The sequence below is a fragment of the Lissotriton vulgaris genome, unplaced genomic scaffold (assembly GCF_964263255.1).
Source record: "Lissotriton vulgaris unplaced genomic scaffold, aLisVul1.2 SCAFFOLD_654, whole genome shotgun sequence".
Lineage (NCBI taxonomy): Eukaryota > Metazoa > Chordata > Amphibia > Caudata > Salamandridae > Lissotriton > Lissotriton vulgaris.
The window spans coordinates 724,827-746,809 of NW_028247511.1; the positions used below are offsets into that span (position 1 = coordinate 724,827).

At 45.7% G+C, this 21,983-nt stretch overlaps 1 protein-coding gene across 1 annotated transcript in view; it reads right to left on the minus strand.

Moving 5' to 3' along the window:
* The window catches only part of LOC147665157 (butyrophilin subfamily 1 member A1-like), a 99,785-nt gene that overhangs the window by 14,095 nt on the left and 63,707 nt on the right, over positions 1-21,983 (minus strand). The window contains exons 4-5 of the mRNA XM_086949727.1: positions 14,254-14,370; positions 5,823-5,843 (exon numbers count right to left, since the gene is read on the minus strand). Coding sequence (XP_086805853.1) covers positions 5,823-5,843; positions 14,254-14,370 — 138 coding nt within the window. The remainder of the gene's footprint in view (positions 1-5,822; positions 5,844-14,253; positions 14,371-21,983) is intronic.

The following is a 21,983-nucleotide window of genomic DNA, read 5'->3' on the forward strand; positions in this document are numbered from 1 at the left end:
GATCCCCTGAAGGTTCCTTCATGTAGTCTCATCGGATCTGCTTTGTGCTCAGTACTGGCAGAGCATACACAACATACACAACATCTTGGCGCGTATGTTACATACACCCAATAAATTGTAGCCCAAGGGCTACTAGGGTTGACAGAAGGAACTCACTAACACATAGGTGAGTGGCAGGGATTGGATTCATTTTTGACAAGTCTGACCTGTCTGCCTCGGAGCACACATTTACTGGGAGAGGAAGCATACAAGGGAGTGGAGTACTAGGATGATGGACTGCTGGTACTGGATGAGTGTTTGATAAGCTCTTTGTTTGTGCCAGTAACTCAGCACCGGTTGCTACTCCTCCAAGATCTGATTCAGCAGGAAGGTTGGTGAGGGCCTTGTCCTAATGGGTGATGTAGACCTCCTTAAAAAGTACCCCAGGGTGAGAGGTCAGTTGGACATGGGCCAAAGCCTCTTGTTGCCTTCCTCTTCCGTTTGCCTCTTGTGGTTTTGAGTGACTGAAGGTATGCTGGCCAGTTCTGTCCTGGAACTAGCACTTATTCTTGTGGAAAGTTTCTCCACTCGCTGAGTGTATGGTGCTCCCCCTCTCAACAGCAACCTGCACAGTACCAGAGCTGGGTGTAGAAAAGGTGACCTCTGCACAACCACAAAGATCATGCATTCCCTGCTCGGTCGGGTAGATCCTCTTTAATACAGCGCACCATCCACCAGCTCCTCAGCAACTGGTGCTGATGGAATCTTCAAGCACTCCAAGTACAGACATTGGATCAAGGTTCATTGAGTTCAGAACAGGTAACAATTCTCTTTACAGAGATCAGCGAATCGGGAGATGGTCCTGACTCTCTAGATACACCGGAGTGAACTGAACCTTGCTCCCCTGACCCACACCTATTGATGGTGATGTTTTCGACCCTTGAGTACCGAAGGCCTGCAGCACCACTCGAAAAAGTAAAGATTAGTTTGATCCTATAGTACAACTGAGTTTTCAGAGACAAACAGGATTTAGTCCCTGAAGGGGCTTCAGCTTCTGACTGCATGACACCCTTTCAATGGACCATAAAAATTGGTTCTAGCTGCAATAAGTACTGGTGGAAAAACTACCTTGCAGCTAGGTATTTTAACCTTCTGCAAGGATATTCACCCTACTTAATATAGTGCCAGTGAAGGGGACCTTCATACATAATGAAGAAGGTCTGCAGGAGGAGGCTCTCTACCAGTAAGGGAAACATGTCCAGTGCCCAAAACCCTACACTCATTGCCTGAATCTTGTTCCTAGTGATGATATCCAGTGCCTAGAGTGTGATCGCAGCACCCCTTATACTGCATGCAGGCCACACAGAGGACTGGCACGAGCTGGATAGCTCTTCCAAAAACAAGAGACACAGTTGTTACAGATCAGCGACACACGAGGCTCAGGGTTTAAACCTGGAGGACAGAGGCATAGGATGCCCAAGCCGAAAGAATGAGGAGGATAAAGGAGAAAATACAGAACAAAATGGTAAAAAAAATTCCAAAGAGCCAACTTTTTCACTATTATGACCTCTTGTTAGGAAAACTGTCTGTGTGAGAGAAGGCGGCTTTGTTCCAAACAGTTTGGCAGACAAAAGCCACTAACGAGCTATGTATGACATGCATGTGTGCAACATACCAGCAACCACATTAGTATATTACCAGCAGCTTCCAGTTCCTTTACTAGGTGGCATGCAACCACAGATGAGGAAAAAAACAGGACACGATTCAGCAGCCATTCATTATTCATATGAGCTGCACGTGGACAAACATAGTTTCCAGAACACATATCTTCACAAGATGTTGTGTGTTTTGTTTTTTTGTAGTAAATTCTTCTGACTCCAGACACCTTGTTGTTATCTCACTCTAAGACCTGAAGAAAGCAGAAACGCAACCAAAGGACATCGACAGGGAAGCTTCACATTCATCTCTTACCTGCAATGGCCCCAACAAAAATCCTATATCGGTGTGCTTGTAAACTAATCAGGGTGAGCCTATGGAGCCAGATGTATCACATGGACAGGTTGCAATACCTGTCTTAATCTCTTGTAAGAATCCAGCACAGAGGCTGGTTCCAAGGAGTCAGTGATTACACCTTACTACCATAAGCAGACAACATCAGTCCTTTTGGATAGGTTAGCCTTTGTGAATGTTGTCTCCAGCTCGACCACCGTCTCCCACCCCGCCCCCCCACCGCTCTCTTCCCGGCCTTCCTGCGGCCCCGCCCCCCAGCACTCCCATTGGCCTCCCCGCTCCCGCCTCCCAGCCGCTCCTCCCTCCCAAGCCTCCTCAAATGCAGGCCGAAAAGCGGCCGCGCAGTGGGTGTGCCGCTGGCACGCCAAAGGCGCGCCTAAGGCAAGCCTGTCTGCGCCCGTCCACCCTGGACCGCGCCCAGCGCCAGAGCCCCTGGACCCTACGAACGCCAAGCCACCACACTCCACTACGATGCCAGCAACCTCCACGCACTCAACGCCGGTCGAAACCACACCTGCTTCCAGGCCGCCCCGAAACAGACCCACAGACCTTTCTCCTGCCACAACTGCAGCTTCACCTGCGACAGAAACACCAAACCTCCAAGGACTGGACCCAACCACCTCCGCTGCATACTCCTCATGACCCGCTCCGCACGCAAACACGCCGTCGAGCTCTGGTATCTGCTCAACATCTACGCCCCAGACGTGGTTTTCCTGACCAAGACCTGGTGGAACAACTCCTCTGCGCCCAATATCGCCATTGCCATCCCGGAAGGCTACAAGATCACCCGCAGGGATCGCGCCAACGGAATCGGAGGAGGAATAGCCATCATCCACAAGTCAACCCTCAAAGTACCACTCACGCAGACGACACCCTCAACACCGCTGAACACCTGCACTTCCAAATACACACCGACCCCAACACCACCCTCAGAGGAACACTCATCTACAGACCACCCGGACCCCGGGCTCATTTCAGCAACTCCGTCGCCGACCTCGCCAGCACCCACGCACTCGCCGCTACGGACTACATCCTCCTCGGGGACCTGAACTTCCACCTCGAGAACAACAACGACGGCAACTCCGCAACCCTGATCACCAACCTCGCCAACCACGGCCTCAGATAACTCGTCACCACACCCTCCCACGCCGCCGGCCACACGCTTGATCCCATCTTCTCCACAGGCTCCCACGTCGCCTTTAATCACACCACCGAACTCCACTGGACCGACCACCACTGCATTCACTTCACATTCAAGAAACCAACCACGCACCATCGCACCCAACAGCTGCCTCGCCGCTGCTGGAACAAAGTCACCGATGACCAGCTACTCCCCTCCCTCGCCAAGAACCCACCCACCGACCCCACCAACTCTGACGCCGCAGCCCTCAACCTCAGACAGTGGATCGAAAACTGCGCCAACACCCTCGCCCCGCTCAAGAAACCCTCCCACAGCCACACCAGCAAGAGAGCCACATGGTTCACCAACGAGCTCCAGGCCTCCAAACCTGCATGCCGAAAACTGGAAAAGACATGGCTCCACGAACGCAAACCAGACAACCACGCAGCCCACAAGGACACCACCCGCAGACATCACCCCCTCATCATATTAGCCAAGAGATACTCCTTCAAAGACCTCTTGGATAACAATGCACACAACAGCAAAGAGCTCTTCAGCATCGTAAAGGAACTCTCCGACCCCAGCGCCAACGACATCCCGCCCTCACAAGAACTGTGCGACTCACTGGCCATCTTCTTCCACGGCAAGATCGCTGACATCCACGACAGCTTCAACACCATGACCGCCCCAACTACGCCAGACTCCACCTCCCCTGTGAGCAAAACCAGCGCCAACCGCCTGACCTCCTGGTCCAACGCCAACAACGAAGAGACACGCAAGGTCATGAACTCCATCCACTCAGGATCTCCGTGTGACCCGTGCCCACACCACGTATTCAACAAAGCAGACGCAGCCATCGCACCCCAACTACGGAAGGTGATCAACATCTCCTTCAAAACAGCGACATTCCCAGAAAGCTGGAAACACGCCGAAATCAACGCCTTCCTCAAGAAGCCCAAAGCAGACCCCAAGCAACTCAAGAACTTCCGGCCCATCTCCCTGCTCCCATCCCCAGCCAAAGTAATCAACAAAATCGTCAACATGCAACTGACCCGCCACTTGGAAGACAACAACATCCTGGACCCGTCCCAGTCCGGATTCAGACGAAACCACAGCACCGAGACTGCCCTCCTCGCCACCACAGACGACATCAGGCGCCAACTAGACAATGGCGAAACATCAGCCCTCATCCTTCTGGACCTGTCAGCCGCCTTCGACTCGGTCTGCCATCGCACTCTAAAGACACACCTCCTAGAAGCCGAAATCCAAGAGAAGCCCCTTGACTGGACCTAGTCCTTCCGAACCCAGAGCGTCCACCTCCCACCCTTCCGATCCGAAGCCACCCACATCATCTGCGGCGTCCCCCAGGGCACATCCTTCAGCCCGACGCTGTTCAACGTCTACATGTCCCCCCTCGCACTAGTGGCCCGCCACCACGACCTCAACATCATCTCCTATGCCGATGACACCCAGCTCATCCTCTCCCTCACCAAGAACCCACACACTGCCAAAACCAACCTCCACGAAGGAATGAAGGCCATCACCGTCTGGATGAGGAGCAGCTGTCTGAAACTGAACTCGGACAAGACCGAGGTCCTCATCCTCGGATCCACCCCCTCAGCCTGGGACGACTCCTGGTGGCCGACCACACTGGGAACTGCACCAACACCCACCGACCACGCACGCAATCTAGGATTCATCCTCGACTCCTCCCTCTCCATGTCCAAGCAGGTCAACGCCGTCACCTCCTTCTGCTACAACACCCTCCACAAGCTCCTCAGAATCTACAAGTGGATCCCGACCGAAACAAGAAGAACGGTGACACAGGCCCTCGTCAGCAGCAGACTGGACTACGGAAACGCACTCTAGGCAGGAATCCCATCCACCTAAGACGACTACAACGCATCCAAAACGCCTCCGCCCGACTGATTGTCAACATCCCCCACCGCAGCCACATCACCCCCACCTGAGAAACCTACACTGGCTCCCAGTCGACAAGAGGATCACCTTCAAGCTCCTCATCCACGCACACAAAGCACTTCACAACACCGGACCAGCCTACCTGAACAGCAGACTCAGCTTCCACACACCCATCCGCCAGCTCCGCTCCACCAGCCTCGTCCTCGCCGCTGTCCCCCACATCCAACGAACAAACTCCGGCGGCAGATCCTTCTCCTACCTCGCCGCCAAAACCTGGAACACCCTCCCCACCCACATACGGCAGACCCAAGACCTACTCACCTTCAGTAGACTCGTCAAAACCTGGCTCTTCGAGCTGTAGCAGAACACTCCACCCAAGGCCCCCCCCTCCCGCCCCAGCGCCTTGGGACACTTACGGGTAAGTAGCACGCTATACAAGTACATTGATTGATGACAGTCGGTAAACAATCAATCCTTACTAACTCGAAAAGTGATCACAAAGTTTTGATACACTGCCTAGCGAATTACCAGAAACGGAGGAATAGCAATTTACAGCCTCATCAATCTGCAGACTCTCAAGGAGCTGTAATGTTGACATTGCATCTAACAAAGGCATCTGTTTATTTCAATGCCATTTCTGAACATTACAATTTCGCCTTCAGCATGTCCAAAGCCTGCCACTTTGTGCAGCAAAGACTTTTGCTCACAAAACAACCCCAACAAACATCTGTCTATGGTCTTGACAGAAGGCAAACAAGACAATTTAGCAATAACAAAAAAAGTAACAACTCACCCAGTTCTGCAAGGATGATCCCTGGGAAATAAACAGAGGAACAACACTTAAAAAATGTTTTCGGTTCTTTATGGCTTTCCAAATGAGCATTATTTTACAATGTTAAACCCTAAGGGCCTGATTTGGAATTTGGTGGTTATGTGATATCTTCCACTTTCCAAAATGCTAAATGCTGCATCTTGGGGAGAATCAACCAGTGGAATTACTTAGCATATTTCTCCAGAAACTGGATAACTTTCCATTGCCACCCCCTCTAAAACAGGCATTATGCCATTACAACCGTTTAACTGTTTAATTTACATTTAGGAATAAAGATTTCACAAAAATGTACAAAGATTCATAAACTGAAATATGTTTTAAGATACAATTAAAGAAAGCAAATTGACACCCTGGGAATGACAACATGAGTAGCTTCAGTTCAGAAATGTCATTTTGAGGTAAAAAAAGCTATAACTGAGAACAATGAGTTGGAAAGGGGAATGGGAGAAGGTTTAAGGGAAGCAAGAGTAGGAGGAGGGTAGACAGTACCTTTTAATTAAATTATGCATAGATCTTTTAAAGATATATGACTGCTGGAGAACAAGGCAAATCTATGTCTGACATCCATGTTTTGCTGAGGTAGCTCTTGGGTGTAGTGGCAGTTGTTGGAGCATGCTCAAACCTGATTTAGTCTTTGGTGTCGATTACACAAAACGTATGATAAATTTATAAGGGTCTTTACCTGGGACGTTTGACTGTATTCCAATAAAAAATGTGTGTGATACAGTTAAAAGAGCTGGGGTAATATTCTTTTTTTAAGTGTTTACTTATGTTCCTTAAGCGTTAATGTCCTCGTCCAATACAAGGTAGAAAGAAAAACCCACCTACCTTCCCGCTCCTTCTTAATCCTTTGATGGGTGGGTGCAGAAGATTATATTTGAACTTACTTGAGAAAGCACTTTTAGCTTGTGCTTACATCAGATAGAAAATGACTGAAACATGACATGACATTAGGCGACCTACACAGCAACTAGATCATCTCAGTGATCTAGGACAAGCAAAAGACTGAACTCCCCCTGACAAGTACTTTGCCAAAGGAGGCCACGTATGATCATACGTGCTCCCTTTATCGGACACTTCCCATATTAGCTTCTCCATCGCTGGTAGCGACCAATGCATACTCACCCATTCCTTCACAGTTGGTATCACAGATTATTTCCAGTTCCAGGCTAATAGTTGTTTCTCTGCCAGGAATATATTGGTAGCTACTCTCCAGCTTCCTAATAATAGGGCGATTCACATAACTAATCTACTTTTGTTATTCACAGAAGGCATTTAGTAGTAGTAAAGTTAGGACTCCTAACTTTACTACTACTAATCGGAGACAAAATCCTAACTTTATGACTTTCGGTATTCACAAAAGACATTTAGTAGTAGTAAAGTTAGGAGTCCTAACTTTACTACTACTAAATGCCTTCTGTGAATACCAAAAGTAGTAAGATAAGGATTTGATCTCAGATTAGTTCTGTGAATCGGTCCCACTATGTTTCAAGCCTTCAGTTCTCAGGTTCAGTAAGACTGTAGCGAGATCAGGACTAATAGGATTCCTCAAAACCCCTTCGCACATGGCATAGAATCTCATCACAAAATATTTCCAAGTTGGTGTCAGGAGCACCATATAGGCAGGTCATCATCCTCTAGTTCCCATCCCCTCCTGCATAGCACAGTCTCACAAGTAAAGCTTTGATTGTGGTGACATTTTACACATAAATTATTATTTTCAATGTTGAGTCGGGTCCTTCTAAGCACTTATGTCGGTGTGCACTCTCATCTTTCTTCCTATGCATTGTTTTACCAATTTTTCCACCCATATCAAAAGGAACATCTTCTATGGTGCTTTCCAGCAACCTCTGAAGGCACTGATTTAAATTCATTCGAAATCGTCCGAATGGAGCTTCCTTCATTCGATGATAATGCATACTATCAGTCACAGACATTCTTCCAATGACAGGTATCACTTACAGTGTCAAGTGACTCATTAGAGCAAGCACTTTAGAAAAATCAGTCAGTATTAACTTTAGTCAATACTTTTCAGTACAAAACGACTCTTCATATATACAATTCAATTGTAAACGGACGAGGGACTAGCCAATTAAAAAAAACTATTTAATCCACTCCAATGACTCATTATAAAAAAAATATTCAGAATAAAGAAACATTATAAAATTTCTTTACGCATTAGTATCATACATCAGACATCCCGTAAGGTGCTTTAGTTATAGGGATACCTCCCACAGGAAATCCGGATTTTCAGTACCTGCCATAAAAAAGAAGACCTTACACAACACACATATGGTGTATGTAATTGTTTTAAAAATAAAAGAGCTGGTCTGCACGGTCTAAAATTTAATGTTTTAAATACAGGTAAAATGCATTTCATCCTAGGGATTTCATAAAATTTACAAAATAATACAATGTGCAAATTGGGTATAGGTGACATCTGTCACACGGGCACAATGCTAACTCTGACAAGGAGTGACAGTTCTTTGGAAACCCTACCATCAGCGGCAGCATTTCTGCCCTAAAACAGGTCAAAATAGACATTTGCTTCTCATTGCGTACCAGAATCAAATATGGTTTAAAACCCTCCTGGGGAGGGGGGGCATTCTATTATAAGTGAGTACAGATGTTTTTACTCTGTCACCCTCCCATCTCTCTCCCATGTCCTTATTCCGGGCACAATATTGACATTTTTCTTTGTTTAATGATTTACACGAATCTGGATTAATACAAAGATTTGCTAGGCCAATCTCCTCTTATGCGGATTTGACATATCTCAGCCACAGGATTCTCATCGCATAATCTAAATTCATTACATCCCTAAGGATTAATTTATTCAATCCCATTTCTTCGCGCAACCAAAGTGTGTGCCAAAGCAATATCAGAAACAGCTTTAACCTATCAGACATGGAAAGGGTTCCCAGTTCAGCATGGGCAACATAGTTCAAGCAAATTGAGGGGAGAGATAGTATACGTTTAAGGAATGAATCCTCGACCCTTTGGATGTACTGTGTAATGACCGTTCCCCATACCCCCGTGCCATACGATGCCATTGTTTTACGTGCGTATATGGTAAGGCGTTCCCACATTGCCTTAAAACCCAGCTTCTTTGTAAACGTGAATATCCCATTGATGGATTTTTCCATTGCGCACACCTGTTAGTTATCAAAGGGGACCATGAGTTCTTGTTATCAAAAAGTATCCCTAAATAACATAAGGTGGGTGATTCACTCAGTTTATGCCCTTCCACATAAAAAAAACAGGGTTTACCCTAGGTTTGATCCCATAGGTCATGGTATAGGTTTTAGAGTCATTTACTTTCAAATCCAGGACAGCCATAAAGGCAATATAGTGATCTATTAGACGCTGTAACTCCCTCCCAGTTCTAGCAATTAGTACAGCATCATTTGCGTAAATTCGAATTGGGAGGGGGCGCAAGCCCATCATTGCTCTGTGCCTGGTGGACACACCCCTGCCTGACCCCTCTTTTATACAGTTGCCTCATATAGTTCCTGCCTTGATCCCAGATCCTCCATGATTTTTCACAGCTTTGAGTTCGAAACGCAGTCAAAGCTGCAGACAAATCCATGAAGGATAGATATAATAATCCCTTTTTGCCTCCGTGTATTTTCCAATGATGGTACTTAGATTCAAGCATTGATGGGCTGTACTCAGCCCCTTTTTAAAACTGAATTAGATGTCCACCAGTATATTATTTCCTGCTGCCCAGTCTTTCAGTCTGTTGAGCAAAATACGCCCCATAACCTTCATGGTGGCATCCAACAATGATATTGGCCGAAAGTTTTGAGGTAAGGATTTATCACCTTTTGTATAGATCGGGATGATGATCGAGGTTTTCTATGAAAGGAGGGGTGGGGGGGGGGGGCTCCCACTGCGGTAGTATTGTAAACATTTGTAAGCAGCGGAGGGGTCCTGTCTGGGCCTGGAGCCTTCCTTTTACTACTTTCATCTAAGGCCTTACGACCTCAGCCGGACACGCGGTCTGGAGAAGATACTGTAGAGTGTCTATATTGAGGGTCTCTGGGTTCCTAGGGCTGTTATGTGCCCCTAGCTCTACTATCGTGGGGACATGGTCTTCGTATATAGCTGAGACATGATTGACCCAGGCCTCTTCTGCAATATGCACCTCGGTTGACGGCTCATGAGGCCCCTTCAAATAATTGGTATTTAATACCTTCCAAACGGATCTACTATCCTTTTGTATGCTCGCCCGTACCGATTCCTCCCATGCCGCTTCTATAATACGTTTCTTCCTATGGGTGATGGCCTGCTTACAGACAAAACATGCAGAGGAGATCAATTTAATTCTTGACACCAGGGTATTTTAATTCTTGACACCAGGGGGTTTGATGTCTTATTTATTACGCAGACATGGATCACAATCTGCCTTTGACCTCAATAGAGCTTGCCCAGATGGGTTTAAAGGCTTCCATAAACCCCAAGCTATTAGGAAAGGCTGTAGAATAGGCATTTTTGACAGGGATAAACGGAACATTTCTGCATTCCCCCTAGAAGAAGTAGACACAATTGAATTGCTGGGCTTCCATTTGAAGGGGCACAAGGGAACATGGCTGCAGGGATTTTATCTTGTAGGACACATAATAATTCAAGCTCCTCCCTCTTTCCCACTTGTTAGATACCATTATTATTATGATGCTTATGCATACCAACCTTTTTCTGTAAGGGGACTTTAACCTGGGCAGAAGGGGACTAATCCCCGGCATATAAGGAATTGATTAATTCCTGTAAATCCATCGGTCTCTAGCAGCAGGTACAAGGCCCTACACACATAGGGGGACACACCCTTGACCTTATCTTCTCCCCACAAGGCTTGATATCAGTCAGGGAAGTTGCTCCTTTGTGTCACTCACTGATTACTTTTCATTTATATGTGGGCAAGGAGGGGTTCTTTAAAAAATGAACTAAGTATTCGATCATGGACAAACTTTCTACAATTGAGTCAAAACCTGTTTTTAACTCCTCAAACTTTTTTAATTCTCTGGACTCTATAGAAGAAAATTGTCATGGGTTTTGAAAGCGAGATCTTAAAAACACTAGATAAACTGATACCTCTGACAACTCAAATTCTGCCCCTTGGTACAATACAACTCTGAAAGAGCTAAAAATAATTTGCAGTCAACTGGAAAGAAAATGGCAGCACTATTACCTCAGTGAATACAAGATCCACCTAAAAACAGCATTAAATGATTACAAAAATAAAGTCAGAAAAGTAAAAGCTGATTATTATTGTGAGTTAATTGCTAGCCGCTGATTTTAGAAATACTCCATGATCTTACAAACACTCCTTGTCTTAGAAAAGGGAATACAAATTTACAGCAATTATTTGATGGTTTATCAGAGTTCTTTGAAAATAAAATCAAGATGATTTTTGAAGATACTGAAAATTCTAATGAATCTGAAATCTCATTTCCCAACACAAATAGCCCACCTTGGTATGCCACCCCATACCTATCTGACCCTCCCGCAGCTAATTTAACCAGTTTTGATCCCATCTCTACAGAAGCATTCCAGTTATTGTTTAGATATAAATCACCATTTGTCCTCTTCTCCAAAACAATGGATGAGATGGGAAGATGAACTGTCAATACCCCTCTTATAACTTTGTAACCAATCCCTTGCAACTGAGATGGTGCCCAAATGTTGGAAAAGGGCTTTAGTTAAGCCACTATTGAATAAATCCTTGGATGAACCTACAGTTCTGGCCAACTGCAGACCAATCTCCCTTCTTCATTTTCCAATAAAAATACTAGAACATCAGGGTAGTAAAATTCTGCCCTAATATCTGGAGGACCATTCATGGCTAGAGGAAGAGCAATTTGGCTTCCGACCCAGCCATGGAACGGAGACTGCATTGCTCCCTGTCACTGATGAAATACGTATGAAGACAGACAGCGGACAACCAGTAGTATTGGTTCTCCCATCGGCCGCGTTTGACACGGTGAACCACCGCACTCTACTGACTAGACTATTGTCAGTGGTTGTCGGGGGCCCGGTGTTAAACTGGCTAAAGTCTTACCTTGATGATTGCTGCCAGGCGGTGTCCTTGCCCCCGTTTCGCTCTAAATTCAGAACAATTCAAATTGGTGTTCCCCAGGGATCCTCCCGTAGCCCAATTTTGATTAATGTCTACATCAAACCACTAATCTCACTTATCAAGTCCTACACGATTAAGGTTATTTATTATGCTGACAACACCCAATTGATTCTATCACTAAATAAAAATCAGGCTGACTCAATCAGCAACTTTCAGGCCAGCATATTAGACATATTTAGTTGGATGAATCCAAACTCCCTTATGCTGAATGGAAGTAAAACAGAGCTGCTCTGCTGCCCCTCTAGTAAAATCCTGATTTCCATACCCTCCATTCTTTGGCCTCTACCCACAGAGACCCTGCTTAGCAACTCAAGTGTGGTCTGAAACCTGGGAGTAGTGCCAGATTAGGACCTTTCTATGGAAAAGTATGTGGATGGAGTTGCTGGGAGCTGCTTCCCCTTGATTCGGGGCCTAAGAAAACTGTACCCAATATTAACTGCCTAAGCAAGATCCTTGATTTCCAGAGCCTTTATATTAAGCAGATTGGACTACTGCAATGCCCTCCTTTACGGAGCCCCTAGCTATTTACTAAAGAAATTCGAACATGTTCGGATAGTCACAGCTAAATTAACGCTAAATAGATCTCGGAATGCTTCTACCTCTGGTGCTCTTAAAGATCTCCATTGGCTGCCCATTAAACAGAGGACTACTTTTAAATCACTCTGCCTTGTCGTCAAGGCATTGCACAACAAAGGAACAAAGCCATCGGAGGCCAGAATGACAAAATACACTCCTGGTAAGTCCCGTCAATCGGTTAAGCTTAATTATGTTCAAGAACAGAGATTCAATAAAGTCCGACAGGGAGGATGCACCTTCACGGTGAAAACGGCACAGCTATGGAACATGCGACTAGATCTCAACCCGACCGGTTTAAGTTCAGGGAGTCCCTCAAAACGTTGCTCTTTCTCCATTAACTACTGGGTTAAATCTCGGGTCTCTATGATTACAACATTTTTCTGTCATTTCGTATGTCTCGACTGATGAGTCTTTTGGCTATCTAGCACCATGATACTATCTGGTCACAGTGCGCTCTATAAATAATCAAATACAAATACAAAGTGCACACACGCCAGCCTAAGTGAAGATAGGTCCTCTCTTTGGTTGCTGCTGCAGCGCTACATAAAGCTGCATTCTTGCTAGTGTGCACTCGGAATCAAACCAACCTCTCTCTGGGGCTTGCAATGACCGTGTCCTACGACTCAGTGCTTGTTTGTACCTGGTCAGCCTTGGGGTCTAAACATCGATTGATTTCTGGCATAGTATGCTGTATAATAGATGGGAGAAAAGCTGAGTGGTCTACTTTCTCCCATTTAATAGAAAACCCATTTGCCGATACCAGGACTGGGTCAAATCCCAACATGGGTAAAGTCATCATAATTTTAGGCATTGCAAGGCCGCTATAACCTATAAAAGTGGTTTCGATATCCTTAATATCTGAGTCCAGAGCTTCGGAAGTCATATTAACGTCAATAGTAGACGCATAATCATTTCTAAAGAAAGTAGTCGCTAGGGTATCACTCTCATTCAACACGGTTTTTGATCCAGAGGCTTAACTTCACCAGAAGATGTTCAGGGTTGATCCATAGGTATCATGTTTAAAATGAGTGAGGGTCACACCTTATCCAGTCTCTCTCTGGATAGCGAGGGGATACTATTTTGTTGTGCTCTTAACTTTAATTCTGTGGGATACTGCTTGAAGGCGGTGCATATTTCTAGGGGGAACTGCTTGATGCTTGCCCTACAGCTAGCCGGGATAAGTAGATGCTCTCACAAAACAGATAGGGACCTGGCTAGATTGGGTTTATTAAGTTGATAAGGGTACCCTCTCCCAAATTAATAACTCAAATTCGGAAAGGCATTATTTCTGTTCGCAGTGTTTAAAATGGGGGAAGACAGAGTGAATTAGTACTTTTCATTTATAATGTTGCATGAAGATTTGCCTTCTGTATGCCCACTGTTCTAAATCAGGTGTTCATTTTTAGGCATGTTTATTTTAATTTGCACCAACAAAGAAATATTGTTCAAGGGTATTAAGTCAGGCAATGAGGTTTTGATATAATTCATTAGATGATTTTCAGAACTGCCGGCAAACCCATTACTTTGGAGTCAAACGATCAGGAAAGTTCTGTAGAAAACATAATTCTCGAGAGAGGAAGAGGGTAAGCAATCCATCACCAAAATCAAATGGAGCAGACATGTCCAGTGACGAGTATGGGCCGAGTCCAGTCAACTAACAGAAAGAGAAGGATTTCTTACTTTTTGCTTGATTCTGTTTCCAGAAGGTACCGAGGAACAGGAGGCACAGGAGAATCCAAACAAACAGTAGCACAGAGAGCACCACCTCCCAGGACGAGAAGGTTGAGAAGAAAGACTCTGCAAAGAGAAGAACATTGGTTTGAAGAGTCATTTAAAAATAAACCAGCACTGATATAGTTTGCAGGTGATGGGAGCACTGGGAAAGTGAGAAAAGAGAAGAGTATATTAATTTTTATTTCACTTGAAATATCTGTACAGTTTATTATTGCCTTACAGGACAGTGCTTTATTAAGATATATGTTTAAAATGCACTATGTTAGACAAAGCAAAGAAAGACGTTCAGATGGCTCATGAGGGTACATATCTTCAAAGTTGATTTTAATAGTATGACAGTGCCTACAGAGATATAGCCAGTTTTAGAGCAGGAACATAGAAAAATATAGCTTCCTCCTCAAATGAATAGAGACAGCAAATAGGATAAAGAAGAGAAAAATGAGGCAGGACAAATGGTGGGAAAACCAGACTATGGATTCTATGTGCACTCTCATTTCATGTACTTTTCTGCCTAAAGTGTGTTTGTCGAATGACCCCCATGTTGCATTCCCATTGTTGTTGTGTACTCAGACCAAAGCTTTCAAGGGATCACTGAGCTGTCCTTTACCTATTTACAAATAAGGATTCAGCAGTTTGCACTCTGTAGAAATACAGAAACTTCCCTCTGCCTCATGTCCAACTTCATCATCTCTGAGCACCATACTCACCTCTTGCCTAGTCTCCTACTTCTCGATCCTTAAGCGGCCACTGACTCTTTTGATCACCCTACCTTTCTGGCCTCCCCAACCAATCTCGGTATCACAGACACATCAATCAATTGTGTTTAATATCAGATCCCCGACAGGTTTTCCTTTCAGCCTCTCTACCACCAGGCCTCAGTCGCAAGGCAATTCGCATGTCTTAGCCGCAGCGCGGTCACTGCTACGTATCCTGAAACTCAAATCTGCATCTCAAGCTCTAGTCCAACTGCACATGCTTCCTATAGGAAAACGCATCCAATTTAAAGCACTCTGTATAACCTTCAAAGCGCCTCAAGGCCTTGGCCCAGAATATTTTAGACAACGTTTCCAATGTTACATTCCAGCACGTAACTGCGCTCATCCCCAAGCGGAAATCTTGTAATATCCAGATTCAAACCAGTTAACTGGGGAGGGAAGAGGCTCGTAACATGTACGACGAGGCTGTGGAACTTGCTCCCCACAGAAATTCCCAAAAAAAGCAAATCTACTAGCATTCAGGAAGGATTTAAAAACCTGGCTTTTCACTAAATAGCCTCTCATCCCTTTCCATAAACATTCGGTTTCTCAGCTTGGCTCAGCGCATAGATACCTCCAGGTAATTGTTGCACTTTAGGAATTGTATTTTATTTTAATTCCTGGGGCGTCATCTCTCTTTACACCTCACCCCTTTGTGATATCCTTCATATTTCCCAAGCCTCTCTGTAAACACATTACCTATTGTTTTCTCACTTCCTTCCTCCACTCCTCTCCTCAAGACACAGGTTTCTTTTTTTGATTTCAATAACTTTGTTGATTTTTTTCAGACACAAAATAAATAAAAGACTCAGAACAAAGTAATAGAAGTACAGCAATCCATCAAATGCCATCTTTGATTAAGGTAGATGAAATAGTTTTACAAGTATTAGTGCCGTCGGGTGAATGAATTGGCTAACTGACCTGGCGAAGGTACAAATGTTGATTGTTAAGCTACCCATAAAAGCAATGGCTTCTAAGTGGCTCACAGCCATCTGCCACAGGGGAGCTGCCCACTCACTTATGATTAATTCACACAAAACTGAAATAGACGATTTTCCATATGCATGTGCACCTACCTCGCTCTCCAAACCCACCATTTCCCCCAGACCTTTTGATCATAACAACCCCAGCCAGGAACCTTGGGGAATAGCCCAGCTCATTAATAAACATGGAAGCTGTTATGACTGACACAGCCACACAACTAGATTACAATCGCTGAACATACAAAAATTCCCAGTTTTACACTTCCTTCCATACAGCCAAGAATGTCTCATCACCAGCGCTTAGCACACTAGACTGCTGTAACTACCTTCTACTAGGTCTCCCCCTATTTTATGTTACTGCACTTGACAAGGATCTTAGATTTGAGACAAGGGCTCTTTATAAACTTTCTCGACACAGTCCTATAGCTCAGTACCACGACTAATCCGACTAGCTGGCAGCTAAAAATAAAAACTCTTTCCAAGCTACTGCAACTTCTGTTCAAAGCAAAGACCTCACTGAAATCCTGAGTGGCTCAGCTCAGAACCACATCCAGTAGTACGAGAAGCAGTTTGATTATTGATTACTGTGACACTCAAACAAGACCTCTCTTCCTGCTTATAGGCATTTGAACATTTAGCTCACATCCTTCGAAACTGGCCCTAAGAGGCACCCTGTGGCACAATTATTTACTAAATTAACAACATATTGCAATTATCTATAACTAAATATTTCACAATACACAGCTATATTATACATGTATGATTTGTCCAGTTATTGTTCACCACCCATCATCCTTCTAATCGATCACCCTCTCTATAAGCCTTGAACAAAAATGTATATTAATTGTTTAACTGTTATTATGTGCAGTATATCTTGTCAACAGTATATTGCTTACAAAATCAATAAATAACAATGAGAGGAAACTGAAAGGGAGGGTAGAGTAAATGCAAGAAACAGAGAGAAGCTTAGAGTGGGAGAGCCAGCATGAAAAAGTTACTTCCCTTCGGTAATGCTCTTCCTGGTAGAGAGCAACTTTTGAATATCCCACAGGCGTCAGACTGGATCTGGAAACTTTACAGTAGTACTTTGGGTCGCCAGTAAGTCATGCTGATAGCTAAGCACTAATGCTGTTCTGCTCCGGAAATGATGTGCAGGGCCTATATAGGCACTACTCTCAAGCACAAACATCAGATGTTTTTAAGACTCCCTGTGCATCCAGACACCGAGCTCCAAAAGCAACCCAGTGTTCAGATTGCTAGACCGGGGATCTTATTAAAGCATGGCGTCTACTCAAAGAACAGGGAGGACAGGAGAGTCACTGCGGAATCTGCAGGTAGGCATTCCTGAAGGTAAGTAACTTGCTCGTCTGATAGAGACCTGTTCCTTACCTTCTGAATAGATACCAAAGCAGCACCTATCACAAGGTGAGTCTGTGAATGGACTCAAAACACAAAGTGACACAGAACCTCGATGGCAAAATGCCCCTTTGAGCGAACCTGATCATCCATACAATAGTCCTTTGTGAATGTATGGACACTCATGTAGCCGCCTGGCAGATATCTAGTACTGGGACTCAGTAGGCGAATGCATAATGGGCACACAGGTCTACTCGAGACTACTTCTTCACCAGTGCATAACAGATCTTAATGCAGAGCACGAGCCAGCATGAGATAGTATGCTTCTGCACAGCCTTGCATTTCTTCGCTCTCGCGAACCCTATAAAAGAGCGGAGCGTCCGCCTGGTGGTCTTTGGTTCAATCAATGTAGAAGCTGAGCACTCTCTTAGGGTCCAACCAATGGAGATTCTTCCTGTCGTTAGAGGGGTGATGTGGAACACACAAAGCCAGCAGGAAGCTGAATTGGCTCTCGTGGAACAGCACCACAACTTTCGGGAGAAAGGATGCCCTAGTACACAGAACCAGCTTGCCAGGAAAGAAGGTGGAGTATTGTGGATGAGCACACACGATACACTGAGGTGATGGCAATGAGGAACACTGTTTTGATGGTGAGGTGCGGGCGTAAGGATTCTTCGTACCACTCACACAGAGCTAAGTAACCTATGCTTGTACTACCATTTTGGCGCGTAAATTTAACCTGGCTTTCCTTTATTTAACTGTTCCCCTACAGGGTGTGCCATTGTCGCCTCCACCCCCTCCCGAGACCTATGGGGTGTGGATCTTTTAAAGTACAAGTGAGATTACCATGCCTTATTTATATGTTCAACATATCACTTTAGAGGCTAGCACTTTTGGCCATACATTCATGGCCCATTGATCGCTATTCACGAGTGTTGGATTACTAGCCACTCTGTCGTGTGGCCCCACACTATTTTGCCATAGTGCATGCTCACACGCCTGTAATGCCCCCCTGGGCAACCATACAGCGTTTCTTGCACTAACATATAACTAATGGCACATGGGCCATTTCCAGACCAGTATACAGCACTTTGAAGCAGAGACCAACCTAGCAGGAAACATTCTTTTACAAAGAGCATAACGTTTATGTTTGTCTTACGTGTTTGTATGTTCTTTTGTCTTTTCAGACTACACAGGTTCCTCACAACTGAGGTAATTCCCACAACTTGTGGTTTGTTCTCTTGCACCTATTTTTACACCACAACCTTGATTTTAACTTTCACGTCCTCAGGTTAGGGTGGGCCTTAGCGCGCCCATATGGCCGAGGTACACGCAACACGGTCCTGAAGAATGCCCAGTAAATCATACACCTAACAAAGGGCAGAAACATGTCGACCCCACTATAAGTGGAAACTTCCATCATAATTTATGGTAGTTCTCCCACACATATCTTTTAACCATGTCTAACTGACCAGTGAATACATTTTTTGTTTGGTACAGTTTCAGACATTTTTAAATCACATTTACTTTTTCACATCACTGTCACAAAAACCAGCTCCGCAGTAATCTGGCGTTGTAGCACACCAGGGAGGCATTCGGCTTCTCCTGGTGGGCCCGATGATGAAGCATGTCACCAACCAGGTTGGTGAGTGAGGGCTTCCCAAAAAATCCCTAAAAGATTTCCAGTGTGTTGTTAGCAGGGAATTTTTCACAGTCTTTGCCTCGGTATTCATACACAGATCCTCCTGCGCATGACACTCTCTTTTTGTTTGATACACGAGGTGCCATAAAAGACAAGTGTGAAGTGGCTCGAAGGAAATACACATGAGGTAAGTATGGACAATGATCAGGTCTCATTGGGCCATCACAAAAGGAGAAGGAGTAAACATATGTCCTGTCAAAAAACGCATCACTACAGGTGACTTAAATAAGGATGGCTGATCAGGCAACCGTAAGAAAGCTGAGAGGGCCGAAAGATGACCTTTAACTGTGCCCAAAGCAAGGCCTTGCCACACCAAACCACAATTTTGTCCTAACAACAGGCATATATAGTTTTTTGGCAAGAGACGCCAGGTTGCCATGACAACATCAATCACCTTCGGAGGAAGGTCAAAAGTGTTCAGCTGTCGCCACCTAATCTCTAGAAGGAAGATGGAGGCTGCAAAGGCCAGAGAGGAGAACCTGACTGTTCTGCTGGAAGCCTGACCAGAGGTCAGATGCTCAAGCCCAGGACTTGGGTCCAGTCCGTCCTTATCTTTTTGAGAACTCAGGGAAGAATTGGTATCGGCGAAAGGCAGAAAGGAGTCCTGAATTCCTCTTGAGGTAAAACGAGTTTCTAAATGAGAAGGGTCTTGGAAACTCAAAAGTGCTGACATTGCGTGTTTTTGGCAGTGGTGATCAGACTGAGCCAAGGTTCTCTCCATTCACAGAAGAGACCTAGTGCCAAGAGTATAACTGCCACTCGTAGTCCACTAGGTGCCGACGGCTGGGCTAATCTACCTTGGCATTCGCTGATCCTGTTAGGTGGTTCACCACCAGGAATCTTCCTTGGTGGTCCAGCCACTTCCGGAGGCGCAAGACCTCCCGGTACAGGGTCCATGATCACACCCTGTCCTTATTGTTACAGTACCACATGACGGTGGTGTTGACCTGGAGCACTTGTACCACCCACCATTTGATGGATGGGAGTAAGGCTTTCGGTGACAAGCGAATTAAACTTATCTCCAAAAGGCTGATGTGAAGCCAAGACTGCGCTGGAGACTAGAGGCCTCTGATCTCCACCTCTTCCAGAAGGAAGGAGCTGCTGTGATGAAAGGAAGATGAGGGCATAGCCCTTGGAAACAGTTTGCAGGATCCATCTGTCTGATGTTATGGCATGCCAACCATGCAAGAATCATTGGGTTGTGCCTCGCATCAGGTGGCTGTACTCCATGCAGGGCACGCTAAAGGCGTTTGACAGGTGGGGCTGCAGGGAGGGCTGGGGGCTGGTTGACCTTGGCACCAGTGGACACCATCACCATGACCGGGAAACTGCTGGGATTCATGCTGTGGTTGGAGTGTGACCCCTGCTGAAGCCGTGAAAGGAGCTGTAGGTCTGGTGCGAGGTGGTGAGGTGAGGCAGAGAGGCTTTGCCCTGTTTTCCTTGAACTGCTCGAGAGCACATTCTGCCTTATCGCCAAACAGACGCGTCCCATGGTGAGTCCCAGGCAAGGCATTTCAATGAGGGGTGATTGGATGCCAACTGAAAAACCAGTTCACTGCAGACAACAGTGATGGCAAATGTCAGTACTGGGTCAATGGCCCGCTCGATGAAATCTGTGGTGTTCAAGTCACAACAAATTGTGAATTTGGGCAAGTCCTGACCATCCGTGATGGGCAAAGACCGGTCTGAGATCTTAAGGGGACACCCAGGAGGACTGTAGCCTTTAAGTCAAAAAGCATGGGAGTACCATCTCGGAAGATAGCTGACTTTTACTGAATGGACAGCCAGGCTGGTGAAAGAAAAACCAAATGTCTCCACTCACTTTGATTCCTTATAGGGGGGAATAGTCAGAAACATTTTGCAGGTTAGCCCTGCTTATGGACCCTTGCACCATTAAACTTTAGGTGGAAGGGTGTTGAAACAGGCATGCAGGGTTGCACGGGGAAGGGGGATGTGGTCTTGCTATTTGCTAGTTGACTGGGGGACCAGAGCAAGGTTGATCCAAGCGCCCAACAACTTATCTGTTACCGCCTCATTAAGTGGCAGAAAGGCCTCTGAAGAGGTCTGTCCCAGCTGGAGGACTTCCATCAGCAATTTAGGTTGAATCGCCAAGGTGGGGGAGCTGGAGGTCAAGGACTTCAGCTGACCTATGCATCACCATGGAATAGGAGGCTGTTTCTTCGGTAGCTGGTCCAGAGGGTGAGAGAAGGCCTGATTCCGGGGAGGCATTGAGACTGGTGGCCTCCTGCAAGTTGTTGTATTAATGGTCTTCAATAGTACTGAGAAAACTCATCACCCACTTCATAATCAGTGTCCGAGTTCATGCTGAAAAGGTAGTGTGATCTACCATGTGGAGATGGCAAGCAGCGCATTGACAGCAGGTGCAGCTTAACCGAGCTCGGATCGGCACTGACTAGGGAGTCGGAGAGTACTATAGGTAGCTCCATATCCAGCATTGATGGATTCAGCACCAGTGTAGAAGTTCCAGGTACCGGTGTGGACCATAGGGGCGGTGAAGGGACCACAGCCAGCGACATCATGATCGGCACAGAGGGTTCCACTAGCACTGAGGACGCACCTACCAGTGGTACTCCATAAGGAGGGCCTCTTGGCTCCCTGGGCCACGAACAAGCAACAAAGAGTTAGACTTTGACCTCGAAGAACTTTTCAATCTCTTTAAGAGTGCCGGACGGCCCTGGAAACTCAGCGTGTGCTGCCAATAGTTGTGGGATTGGCTCCACAGTCAACAATCTCTGGGAAGAGGAGATCGAGACCCCCCCGCTCCTTCTCAGGTGAATGTGAGTTGGGGCAGAGTCCCTCTTTGATTTCTGGTGCTTTGTGGACTCCGTGCATGATTTAGATCTCGATGAAGACCAGCTT